Source organism: Mus pahari, chromosome 17, assembly GCF_900095145.1.
Source record: "Mus pahari chromosome 17, PAHARI_EIJ_v1.1, whole genome shotgun sequence".
NCBI classification, from domain to species: domain Eukaryota; kingdom Metazoa; phylum Chordata; class Mammalia; order Rodentia; family Muridae; genus Mus; species Mus pahari.
Genome location: NC_034606.1, coordinates 49,046,997 through 49,060,484, shown reverse-complemented (window position 1 = coordinate 49,060,484; position 13,488 = coordinate 49,046,997). Strand labels below are relative to the sequence as shown.

Sequence of the window (13,488 nt, the reverse complement as noted above, 5' to 3'; positions counted from 1 at the left end):
AAAAAAAAAAAAAAAAGACAAAGATTGACTCTAGTTCCAGTTAGGGAAAAATGTAGGTATAGGCGCACAGAAAGGGGAAAAGAGAAAGGATTTCAAAAGTTGTGCTATTCTACACTTCTTATCAATATTTATTCTTTAACTCTTAAGTACATCCTTTGATCAGTCTTTTTCGTTGACTGAATATGTCACTAAAGCAGCCTTAAGAAGCTTGCATTAACATGGTTAACACAAAATTGGATTGCTGATCCAACCTGCCTTTAACATGGACACAGAACTGAATGGCTTTCAGCACTGGCTTCCTCCAGCACACATAAGGTGATGTGAGCCGCTCCAAGAACCTCATGTCCCTCAGAGTCCCTTTAATGGCTCACAACACCCCACTGTCTCTAAACTTCCTTTGTGTGTCTCTAACCCACCCGTCTGGCTCCAACTGCTCAATGCTGACTCCTGTATGCTGAGCGCCTGCCCCGGGGCTGCCTGATGTCCCCTTTGTGTGGCCAGGAGAGCTGTGGTGTCCTTCAGCTCAAGGGTCTCTGGTCACATGACACCTGAGCAGAGGCCTCTTATTACCTTCACCCCATAGATTACCCATTGTCCGGCCCCCAGCTTTCCCCCCATTCCCCACCATCCTCTCCCTGGCACCCAACCACTCCACACTCTTGTTTTTCCATCTGTGGCTGTCACTCGGTGAGGATGGTGTCCCCCCCCCGCCTGGTCTGGCTGTAGAGGAGGGGATAGAGAACTAGCAGGAGAGGAGCCCAGGCTCTGACTCTTCTGTTCTCTGCTCAGCATCCGACTGCAGCAGTTAGTCTTACAGAAAGCTCTGAGGCCCACAGATGCTCCAGACCCCAGGAGAGCTGAGAGGAAGGTCAGATGGAGCCAGGTAGGATTCAGGCACATGGTGACCCGGACGTCCTTTACCAAGAGGCTACTGGGGTCAGAGAGGACTGGAGTCTACTATAGTCAGGATGAAGTGCAATAGCATCCAGGCTGGGTGCTGTGGGCTCAGCTGAAGTGAGCCCTGGTGTGCGTCAAGTCCCCGCACCCCCTGAAGACGATAGATACCGATAGATACCGTAGATACTGTACTTCTATTTACTGATGAGGAAACGGAGGTCCAGGAATGCCCTTGCTCCTGGAGAAGTGACTCAGAAAGTCTGTGACTTAGTGCTCTGCAGGTCCAGTGTCAGCATCTGTTCAGGGGGAAAAATGTTAACAAAAATTATTTTTATTTTATTTTCAAGGGTAAATGAAAACGAGGTAGATAACAGACGAACACTCAAAGAAGTCCAACTCACTGAAAAGGTAACAGGGATTTAAAAAAAGATGTTTGACTCCATATACTCCATGACCCTAGTGAGGACTCCTAGTCACAAAGTCTCTGTGATGGAAGGCGGCGTGTGTGTGTGTGTGTGTGTGTGTGTGTGTGTGCGCGCCCCCACCCCCACTGCGGCTCTTGGCAGAGATCTTGTCTCTTGTGTTAACATGGGACCTGTGTCAGCCAGCTGCCTGTCCTGTTTCTGTGTCAGACTTGAGTTTCTCGTCAGGATGAAGACACAACTTTTCCCGAGCCATAAACAGCAGCATGGAGAAAATAACCAGCCAGCGCCAAGCACAGGGGTTTTCCAGTGAGGGGTCACTTAGCCCTGGGAGCCACCGTGTGAGCTGTTGGGAGGAGTTAGAACCCCTCTGCCACTTGGTTAGGCCTCAGGATGGCAGGGTGGGGGTGGGGATGCCATACCAGGCTTGGAGCTGAGACGCCTTTTTAAAATGCATCAGAGCCTGTCAGTTCCATGAGCAGTTTGAGAATTGTGGCTTAATTTACTCGATTCAATATGTTGGTTTGAAATTGGACACGTTTTCTTTCTTTTTTGAACTCTTCTGAGACTTCCATATATTTCAAACTCAAAAATAACCAGAGGGCCCATAAAAATGTTGGCTTCCAGTTCCCTGGCTTGTCCCACATACAGCAGAAGAGTCCTGTAACTGATTGTTTCAGGGTACTGTGTCTCTCCAAACCTGAGTCGCATGAGTTGTTAGGAATTGGAGCCTGACCCGGACCCCCCTGTGCAGCCAGCCTGTGGGTTAGCACTTGGTGCTAGGAGTACCTGTTTTGGTTTTGTCTTTTATTTGTCTTTCCATAAGGTGTATTTATCACAAAATGCTCGCTGGAAAGCCAACTGTTTGGGATGGTTATCCCTACTGGGACAGCTTTTGGGTAGATAGGAGATGTTACCAAGAGTCCACAGTTTGTGGACATGGGTCAGGGGTTGTCTGTTATCAACAGCAATCTCCCACCCCCATCCTGTGGTCACATCTGAAAGCGGGGATCCGCACTCTCCAGCCTTTGGCCTTTTTTTCAGTCTGGCTTCCTCCCCATGGAAGCTGCCTGTGAATGAGTGAGTCTACGCTGTTATGGGTTTGGACTGGGCTATGAGGGTAAAAGCCAGACAGCACACTCCATTCCAGGAGTGCTGGAGACACTTGGCCAGGTGTTCTCACCAGTAGACACCGCCGCTCCAGTTCTCTCTACAACCCCGACTGTGCCGAGCAAAACTAACCTTAGACTCCGTCACGGCCCGATTCCTCTCTTAAGGCACCACCACCTTGCAGCTAGGTGGCCTCAGGCAAGGCCTTGTTACTGGGTTTAATCATATGTCACTGAGGCAGCAGTGCTCACCTTGAAGGACGCACCACCCACGCGGAAGCCACACAGCTTGAAGTGGAGGCTAGCTGCCAGCTACAGCTTCTTTCTGAGGAGAGGCAGAGCCCAGAAAACCACATAAAGCATCCCTTCCACTGTGCACCCCACATGGGGCCACCACCCTGAGCAGACCCAGCCACTGACCCATAAGTCCTTGTTCAGTTCCCTGAATCCTGGTAGTGGTTACCTGATCGTGCTAGAGCCTAAGAAGACGGCCATGGGAATTAGTGGAGTTAAGCACTTTCTGTGCCTCCTTTCCAGGGCTGGGAGAGAGAGGGTTCGGAATAAAAGCACACCCATTTGTTTTAACTATAGACACACATGGCTTATGAGAACCAAGAAGACATGCACATGCCTCTGAATCTGGAGGTCAGATCTGCTCACGCGCAAATGAATTAACCTTTTGAAACCAGCACCTGACAACTGGGCAGACCAGCTGGATCCCAGGGCCAGCATGCCCTTTTATTTTCCATGGTAAAGGTGGTCTGATGGCTGGTTTGTCAACGTCTGCCCTCTGACTCAGACTTTCCGAAGTATGTTCCTGGCTACCCTCACTATCCAGTGGCCCCGCAGGAGTTCAGGTCTTGCCTCCCCCTCTGTCAGCCAGAGCATACTGTCGGCTGGATGATTCCTGTGCGCCTTCTCGATTCAGCGATCTGCTGGGTGGCTTTGTGTGGAGAGGTGCCACTCCCATGTCAGCTGAGGGCATTCTCAGGGCATCCTCAGAAGATCCTCTCTAGTCTGGGCTCAAGTTTGGTCTATACTCAGGGCCACTCCACTCACCCTGAATCCTTCCTGGACCGCACACACACAAGCCCTTTGGTTGTGTGTCGCTGAGCCTCCCCTGGATCTCTCTAGTGTTCAGGTTCCCTACTCCTGAAGACTAACGAGGGAGGCACTGGGCTCTAGAGAGCTACAGGCAGCCTGGTGGTTTTCCGGAAGAGGCGGGCCTTGCCCTACTTTCCTGTCTCCGTGCGGAGATTCACCATGGCACTGTAACAACAAGAGGAATAATGTAAGTGGAGACCCTAGTGTGACCAGTGGATGGGTGTTCTCTCCCTCTGATGACTAGAGAGGCTGTTTCTCCATGCCAAACCCTTAATGGGACACTAGGTGGCATTTCCTTGGCCACACATATAAGTGTTATTTTTCCAGATGAGGGCCCATTAACTTCTGCCTCTCACTGCTGGGAAGGAGGACAGGGGCAAGAGGGGCGGTGAAGCAGGGAGTGAGGGGGATGGTGGGGTGGGGGTGGGGAGGAGAGGGAACTGACTTCTCTATCTGGTTGTCTCTTGTGCTTGAAGTGAAACACTTCAAAGCTACTTCCTCCATTCTTCCAATGAGTTACCCCAGAGCAAGGTGTGCAGGTTAGGTTTAAACTAATCTTGCTACAACCTAGAATCACAGGGGGAAGATAGTCCTAATGAAGAATTGTCTAGACCAGCTTGGCCTGTGGGCATGTCTATTCAGGGATTGCCTTGATGTTAACTGAGGTGGAAAGGCACACGTAGAACGTAGAAGGCAGCACCATTCCACTGGGCTGGGCCCTGAACTGAGGAAGAATGAAGAAAGCAAGTGGAACATAAGCAGAGGCAAGAGTGGGTTTAGCCTCTCTTTGCTCTTGGCTGGGCAAAGAGTATGACCAGCTCCTGAGTTCCCGCCCTGACTTCCCTAAAAGTGGTGGCCGGAGCCTGGGATTGGGAACGGAACCAAACAGACCCTGTCTTCCTTAAGTAGCTTTTCCATCAGAGCAGTTTATCACAGCAACAGAAAAACAATTAGGACCCCAGGGGAAGCTTTCGTCCTCTGACTCACAGCCGGGGCGTTCCTCTTAGCCACTTCTGGCCTCAGCCTGGGAATGGACTGGTCCCCACCAGCAGCCTAAGCCAGCTCTGTGTGGCCTCTCATGTGGTGGCAGGTTCCCTTCTGTGCATCAGAGGCGGAGCGTTCACTACGATACTTCTAGGCACTTCATTCTCTTGAACTTGTCTCTAGAGATTCTCACAAAGGAGTGCCACTCTCATCCCTGGGGGAAACTGAGGACGGGGTGGTCATGGGGACACAGCTCTGGTGGATAAGAAGCCCCAGCTCCAGGCTCCTTATCACCACCCTGAGCTATCCTGCTTTCTGAGTCTCTCAGCAAATGTGCTGCGGCTGATTTTGCGTTCAGCAGACATACACCTGGTCAAGTCCCTAGCCAAGGTCACTCTTCATCAGAGAGCAGCCTCTGTTGCTTCCGCCACAGTGGTAGACAAAGCTGCTCTGCCCACGAGACCACCTGTCTGTCTGTGAAGCAGTCACTTTTCCCCTGTATTTTCTCTGGCATGTGGCCCTTTCCCACCCCCTCCCAGCCGAGTTACCTGTGCCCTTGCCCTAGTCTGTCCTTCAGGTTCCAGCTCCATCCTGGGGTGCTGAATAAGTCTGAGACCTCAGACTTAGTTGATAATATTGAAGTCAGGGCTCCAGCAGGACCAAAAGAGGGAAATGTCCATGCATGGTCAGACTAGGGACATCGTCAGTCTTTGCTCTGTTTTGTCATCTGTGGATCCCCACATGAGGTGCGGTAGGGATGGAAGATGAGGTTAAGATAAGAAGAAAACCTCACCTTACCCCTGGGTGAGAAGCACTAATAGCCATGTATAGAGGATAGCTAAGAAGCCCCAAAGGGTTCTGCCTTGCTCAGGCACACAGTAAGAACAGACAGAACTCCAGACCTTTCTCAACCTGCCATACTCAAAAACAGCTCTGAACCGAAGACTGGAATTCAAGCATATGTCATACAGTTAAGGAGGCATAAAAGGAAAAAACAGCCAAAGGCCCCGGCTGTTCACGTTGTGTGGCTTTCCAAGGTAAAAAAACTCTCAGAAGTAGAAAGGATTCCAGGACTTGGATATTTGTGATGCTGGAACATCTGGTCGACCCAGTCAGCTGTGACTAGCATGTCTGTTGGACACCGAGTGATCCCACATAGCTTTGATGGAATTACCCTGGTGCCTCGGAATCGTAGGACGCAGCCTGCATCATTTCAGAGGTATCTGGTGAATCATTCAAGTGAACTGCCTGCTTGTTCTTCGCTACCCCAGTGGAGAAGGCACAAGAGTCAGGGGTAGGTCATCCTTCCTAGGCAGGTGAGCGTTCCTTTAAAAGGGTCTTTACAAAGTTACAGTTAGGACTGGGGAGATGGCTCATCTAGAGAAGCGAGATTGCCTTGCAAGCATGAGGACCTGAGTTTAGTCCCTAGATCCACGTAAAAAAAGCCCATCATTGTAACACATGCTTGTACATCCCAGGGCTGGGCAGGTGAAGGCTTGTCTTTGCAGTTTACTGGCCAGTCAGCCTAGCCTACTGGTGTGCTCCAGGTTCTAGTGAGAGATTCTGTCTCAAAAAAGCCTGGGTGGCCCTTGAGGAAGGCTACCTAAGCTTGACTTTTGGCCTCCACATGCGCACTCACATGCCTGCATGCATACTAGTTCCCCTGCATAAACACACACACACACACACACACACACACACACACACACACACACACACACGAAAGCCCTGTCGAGCTGAAACCGAGGCCATTTGCTTCTCTAGTCCCTGCTTAACCTGGCCCATCCTCCCACTCCGGCTTCTTTGGCCCCTCTGGGGCTCTCAGTATCAATCGCTGGCTACGGCAGGGATTTGAACACATCTCCTCTTTCATCTGAAGAAAATATTAGCATATCTCAGGGCTGTTGGGACAGATTGTATCTGAGACACTTCTTCCTCCCCGCAGAAAAGCCCATCAATCATAACCGAATATAGTGATTAATAATGTCACAGCTTCCTCCACGTGCCTCCGTGCAGCTAAATGAAGAGCAGTGCTTCCACACTCAACTCACACCACAAAGCCACCGCTTGCCGCTCTATCGGAAACTTGTACCAAAAGTACGTCAAGCCCAGAAGCTATTTTTGGTTGATCTATTATTAATTTACTGAAACTTCACGAGGAAACCGTATCAAGGACTTGATTGGAATTTATAGTCATTTCAGACGAAGTTTATCTTGTTGACTTCTAAGCTACATAGCCTACATATGGCCAGCCGATAGCACAGACAGAAGTTTGTGGGAGATAGTCAAGCATTTGCGCAGAGTGGGGAACTGGGCAGCCAGAGTGAGGTATTTGGACCCCAAGATTGAGTGACACAGAGCAAGCTGGTCTCCCCAGGGACTGTTGCTCACCTGGGAAACTAGGAAATGCTGTCATTAGATGGTGCTTCTGTGAGAGGATAAAGAGAAAAGAGCTTGTCGTGTGCCAGGCTCATAGAGATGGCTAGAAAATTAGGGAACATTTACATGTGGAAGGTACACCAGTAGTTCTCAAGTGAGAAGTGAAGAGACAATGGGGGAGGGGGAGGGGGAGGGGGTCCTGTGCTGATGGAACCCACATTTATCTCTTCTGGGATCCAGCCTCATAGCTGTCCAGAGGAGAAGCATCACTGTAGCCTGTCTTGCTCAGCCATCTGCATCTGCCTGCCCTGTCCCTCCACATCTGCCTGCCCTGCCCCTCCTTTTACTCTTTAGCACGGTGCGCTGCATGAGAGCCAGAGTTACTGTTGGAGCCACAGACCCGCTCTCATTCGGCTGCTGGTGAGGATGCCCATGGGTTTTGCTCCCCAGGGAGAACACATGGTAATCCTAAGTCATTCTGAACCCACCGAGCTGGGAAAGTCGTCATCTCTTCTCTTTGCCCCTGGGCAATATTCTTCCTGGAGACTTCCAACCCCCCCCCCCCCCCAAGGCTGTTCTGCCTTCCTCCTGTTTGTTCATTGACTCAACTGAGAAGCATGGTGTCTTAGTTAGTGTTCTGTTGCTGTGAGGAGACATCCTGACCAAGGCAACTCTTATATGGACAACATTTAGTTGGGGCTGGCTTACAGGTTCAGAGGTTCAGTCCATTATCATAAAGGCGGGAACATGGCAGCATCCAGGCAGGCATGGTGCAGGAGGAGCTGAGAATTCTACATCTTCATCTGAAAGCTGCTAGCAGAATACTGGCTCCCAGGCAGCTGGGATGAGAATCTTAAAGCCCACAACCACAGTGCCATACCTATTCCAAAAGGGCCACACCTACTCGAACAGGACCAGACCTTCTAATAGTGCCACTCCCTAGGCCAAGCATATACAAACTGTAACACTGTTCTATTGCTGTGAGGAGACATCCTGACCAAGGCAACGCTTATAAAAGAAAGCAAGCATCTAACTGAGGGTTTGCTTACAGTCAGAAGGGAGCAGTGGCTGACAGCCTAACCCTGATCCATAGGCCGAGAGAAGCAGCAAGAACCTGGGCCTGACAAGGGCTTTTGAAACCTCAAAGCCCCACCCTTCCTCTAACAAGGCCACGCCTCCTAGTCCTTCTAATCCTGTCGTAGTTCCACTCCCTGATGACTAAGAGCTGAAATAAATGATGTAGCCGGGCACTTGCTACTTTGTTCTTTCTTCCTTTTCCATCCTTTTTCTTTCACCCTTTCAGGCCCCTAACACTGCATAAAGTCAGGGGTCAGAAGGGTGATGTATTGTTAGACTACTTCCTGTTTGTTAGGGATGCCAAATCGAGTCCTTGGGGCAAGTTTGATCTTTGCTCGCAGGCTGTCTAGTTTATTCTTGTTTCTTCTTTGTACACAGCTACTTAACAAACCCCAGCCAACCGCAACCAACAACAACCAACCAACAACCCACCTCGAGGCCCTAGCATTTACACACCCTCTGAAAAGTCCCCAGAATTCCAAACATCACACAGTTTGCAGCGATTATCTGCAGCTGGCAAAACCGAGCCCCTGCCAGAGCACGAGGCAAATCATAGTCAGCTGCTGTGGACAATCTGAAGCAGCCCCATGTATTGAAGTGATACCACATTCCTGTTTCTGGGTTTGTTGTTTATTTGTTCGTTTTAAGAAACCAAAATTCTCACTACAGTAGGAATCTATGGGGGCCGTTCTTATTAGAGTCATCACACATAGAAGAGCTCTGGGTGGCCCACTTCTTTCCTCTTAAAAGTTTTATTTATTTTTTATTTAATGTGTATAATGCTTTGCCTTCATATGGATCTGTGTGCCACATGCATACCATGGAGGTCAGAGGATCCTTTTTTAACCGGAGTTCCTAATGGTTATGAGCTGCCATGTGGGTACTGGGGATCACCCTGGTCCTCCGAAAGAGCAACAAGTGCTCCTAACCATTGATCTATCTCTCCATCTCCTCATGAGTGCGCCCCAGAGATGCTGAGAACATGCCTTCAACACTTGACCTTCTGACAAGGGTCTGTTTGTTACGGCTGTGGCACCTTCACCGCATCGGGTGCCTCTGCACCTGGTACCTGACACATGGCCAGCAAATGCTGACTAGATGCAATGGTTATGGAGGCCAGGTTGCACTGCTCGGAGTGGATAGGGACAACTGATGAGGAAGGCAGACGGGAGTCAGTGCGGGCATGGGTAACTCCTTTGGGGACAAGGTGGCCCCAGGAGACTGCTTTGGGGCATCGTGGAGACATGGTTGGGTAGAGAGAAGATAAAACTGTGGCTGTTCTGAGGCAGTCCGTGATCTCAGGCAGGAGATGGGGCAGGTTGGCTTCAAAATCAAGGCTAGGGGAAAAGTAGTTGAAGGCCAGATGTAAGCCCTAATGTGGGGCTGCGCTGAAGGTCTGGTGGGGGAATGGCCCTGCAGGGAGAGGTGTGAAGGCATGGATGTAGCTGTGTGTGGTATTAAGGGGAAGCTCTTAGGGGATCAACTGGAATTGGGAGGCCTATGGGGAGGACTTTAAAGCCAACAGCCACATTTTCTCACCAGGCTGTATTGGCTCAGTGTGTGCTAGTGTATGGGGACCAGGCAGTGACCGGTGATGTGACACTATGACTCGATCCTCATCCCCCAGACACACGAAGTCAAAGCAAGAACAGCCCTGATAGAGGATGGTGGTCTGTTTTTTTGTTTGTTTGTCTTTGAGATCATAATATAACTACATTTCTTCCATGTCCTCCCCCAAACCTTCCCTGACTCTCTTTCAAATTCATGGCCTCTTTATTCATTAATCATTCATTCATACATACATACATACATACACGATACATACATACATGTTATACATATACATACACATATACACATATACATGTATACACACATATATACACATATACACATATACATACACATATACACATATACATGTATACACTGTATACACACATATATACACATATACATATATATGTATATGTATTATATGTACATATGTACATATACTTAGATTTCCAAATGCATAAGTACAACTTGCTCCATCTGTATAATGTTACATGTATGTGTATGTTTTCAGGGCTGTCCATTTGCTATGAATAACCAACTGGTATGCTTCTCCCAGAGGAAGACTATGTCCCCTGCTCTCGGTGTTCCTTCCTTCGTTGCCTGTGCTTGCTTGCCTGGGGCTGTAGCCTTGTGAGCTTTCCCTGTCTACATGAGAATGTTTATTGGAGTCATCCTTGTTCAGCTTCTGTCCAGGCAATCATGTCGGTGAAACTTTATGTGTGTAGCTTCTGACCTTCCAAGGAGACACAGTCTCATAGCAAACTCTCCAGTGCTCTGGCCCTTACCCTCCTCCAGCCCCCTCTTCCATAATGTCCCTGAGCCTTGGGTGCAGGAGTTGCTCTGTGGATATGTCAATTAGAACTGGGCTCCACAACTCTGCATTTTTGATTGGTTCTGGCTTTCTGAAGTGTCTTTTGCAAAGAGAAATTTCCTTGATGAGGGGTATTCTTCTGTTTTTGTGCTGGTCACCACACCAGCTTGAATAAGAAGATTTAGTTTTGAATAAAGCAGTGTCTGTTGTTATGTGGAAGCCAGCTGGGGGACAGGGATAGTGGGTTTTGTGGGTTTATCAGAGGGAGAAAGACCAAGACCATTGGGTGCCTTAGAGCGCAGTGGGTGCGCAGTGAGCCTGGCCTGAAGGAGAGTAAGACTCCACGGACCTGTGCTAAGAAAGAGTGTGTTTTGGAGACGTTACCTGGAACATTTATCTAGGAAAAAAGTGTCCATGGGCTGAAGGGAGATGACAAAGGCGCCCCAGCCCAGTGTGCCCCAAGGGAACCTAGGATCATGTGCCAGCTGTGCCACGCCATTCTCCGTGTCCTCCATCTTGTCCATCCAGCTCCCTATGCTAGATACAGGGCTCCACTGTGCCTTTCATGCCCTTCATCCCCCACATCCAGCTCTTGCCTGGTCCATGGCTCAGTACCCTGAGTCTGCCATATCTTCTTTCTTCACGGAGGTTCGTCTGAGTCTTATGAGTTCATGGAGACATTGGCAAGGTGCAGCTCAAGAGCTGCTACAGAGACCCAGGCATCTCTGCAGAGACCTAATATCACTGCAGAGACCCAACATCACCTTAGAGACGCAGGCATCTCTGCAAAGACATAGGTATCACTGCAAAGATCCAGGCATCACTGCAGAGATCCAGGCATCTCTCCAGAGACTCAAGCATCACTGCAGAGACTCAGGCATTGCCTGGCCATCACTCTTGCTTTCTGTGTGCTGCCCAGGAGCTGGCAGGCAGAGGAACTGCTAGGACATGCTGGGGGAGGTGACAAGGCTTGTCTTTGTCAGTTCTTGACAGGACTCTGACCTTCTCATACTCAGGACGTTAGAGTGGCTCAATTCTTGGCAGCACCCAGTGCTGGCCCCATCAGCAAACTTTTCCTGAGAGCCCCCTTGGGTGTGCTTGCTTGGTACTTAGCAGAACCGTCTCCAATGACACACAGCCAAGAGTGGATGCCAGTGTGGTGGCAGCCCAGTCTCCCCCGCTGTGAAGCTGTGTCCTGAGTGAGCTGGGGTTCTCTGCCTGGGTAGAGATACTACCCTAAATGTAGGCATGGTGGGAAAGGAAAGCCAGGCATGGTGGTGCTTGCCTCTAATGCCAGGGCTCAGGAGGCAGAGGCAGGGGGATTGCTGTTAGTTCAAGGTCAGGTCTCTATTATAACTTACAGGCCTGCCAAGGGTTATATAATGAGACTGTGTTTTAACATCATCATCATCAACAACAAAAACAACAGCAATAACCTTTTAAAAGAAGGAGAAGGAAGAGAAAGAGAAGAGAAACAGGGAGTGTTTCCTGGGGACCTGACACCCTGGAGTCCCTTGGTAGGCAGGTGTGGGCTTCTTGTCAAGGGTCTTCCAAGCCATCGTCTTGGGTGAATGCCTTAGCAATGGAGATGAAATGCAGGCATTGTTCCTGGCTGCAGAGTACATGGCCTCCAGCCTCCCTCCTTACATCCCTACAGGGACACCCAGAACCAAGTCTTTGTTCCATCTCAGGAGCTGCAACTTCTGGGTTTCTCTGATTTGCGTTTCTCTTTTTGTCTGCCCTCTTTTCTCCATTTCCGTGGATCCCATTCAGATGTCTTTTTATGTAAGCTTGTTCAGTTTGGGTAGAATCAGGGTATGCATATGCTCGATAAAGAAATGCACCGTCTTGGGCCCACGGTTGGGGGGTGGAATGGGAAGGGGAGGAGGGAGTTTTCGCCAGAGTGAGCAGAGCCCAGGGACGCAGGCAGACAGGCAGGGAGAGAGGAGGGCTTTGTTAGAGGTGAGCGATGCCTGGCTGCCTGCTCCCCCTCGCGCGCGTCCCTGAGTCGAGAGTCTGTGTTTATGAGGCTCTGAATGCGGTCTAATTTTTTCCTATCTGGTTTGGCTCATCTCTACCAGCTGGTAAATAGGAAATGTTCACGGTGGGAAGCCAATACTCCTCAGAGTGTAAACAGATGGAACCCATATAAAGTGACAAGTCAGACTGCGTGGCTGAGAACGTGGAGCCAAAACTCCGAACATAACCGTCAAGCGCCTACTCCGTTCCAGTTCATTTCGCCCCGAGTAGCGCTTCATAGCTGCACAGCTGTGTTGTTTCTTTCTTCCCCCGTCCTTTCTTCTGGGTTGATAATGACAATTTCAAAGAAAAACTTTAATTAAAGATTTTATACAAAATAGCCAAAAGTAGAATAATAAGGAAAATGAGCATTGATGTGTTTATTGTGAGAGGCATCCTTTTTTGGGGGGGGTGGAGTCTCATTTCAAAATGTTCACTTGTTCAATTTGAAACGAGTTTGGTGGCGGTGACAGAAAGGTGGCAGACAGACAGCAGTGGCTGCTGAACACTCTCTTGCACTCTGCAGAGAGCCAAGATTGGGGTAGTAGCAGCTCCCTGCTGTGGGGCTCAGGCTGCAGGCTGTCCCCCTCCACACCCATCCTTGTGAGTGTGTGTGTGTATGTGTGCACACACACGTGCGCATACATGCCTCCATGCTTCTTTCTACGCAGTTCCTGACCCCCTTCTGTCAGAGCCAGGCAGGAAGAGGTGTCTCCAGCAGAGGGACCTGTTGGCCAGGAGGTCAGAGAGCTGGGTAGGATTGGGCGAGTCTCCAGTATTGCTCTAGAATGGCTTCCTCATAACCAGGCTGGTAGAGTGAGCCTAGACTCCAGAGAGCAGAGTTTCTGTTCTCTGTCCCTGAAAGTCAGCTAGGCTGGATGATATGTGCTTGTAGACCCAGTCCTGGCCAAGCAGAGATAGGCGGGTCCTTCAGGCTCATTGGCCTGCTAGCCCCAGGCCAGGGAGAGGCCCTTTCTCAAAATCCAAGATGAATGGCTCCTGAGTAGTGACACTTGAGGTGTTTCTTGTCCTCTGGCCTCTTCATACCTGCTCTCTCTCTCTCTCTCTCTCTCTCTCTCTCTCTCTCTCTCTCTCTCTCTCTCACACACACACACACACACACACACAC

General features: G+C 49.8%; 1 protein-coding gene across 1 annotated transcript in view; it reads left to right on the top strand.

Annotated features, from left to right (window-relative positions):
• The window catches only part of Efcab6 (EF-hand calcium binding domain 6), a 190,055-nt gene that overhangs the window by 52,011 nt on the left and 124,556 nt on the right, over nucleotides 1-13,488 (top strand). The window contains exon 6 of the mRNA XM_021217148.2: nucleotides 1,245-1,305. Coding sequence (XP_021072807.2) covers nucleotides 1,245-1,305 — 61 coding nt within the window. The remainder of the gene's footprint in view (nucleotides 1-1,244; nucleotides 1,306-13,488) is intronic.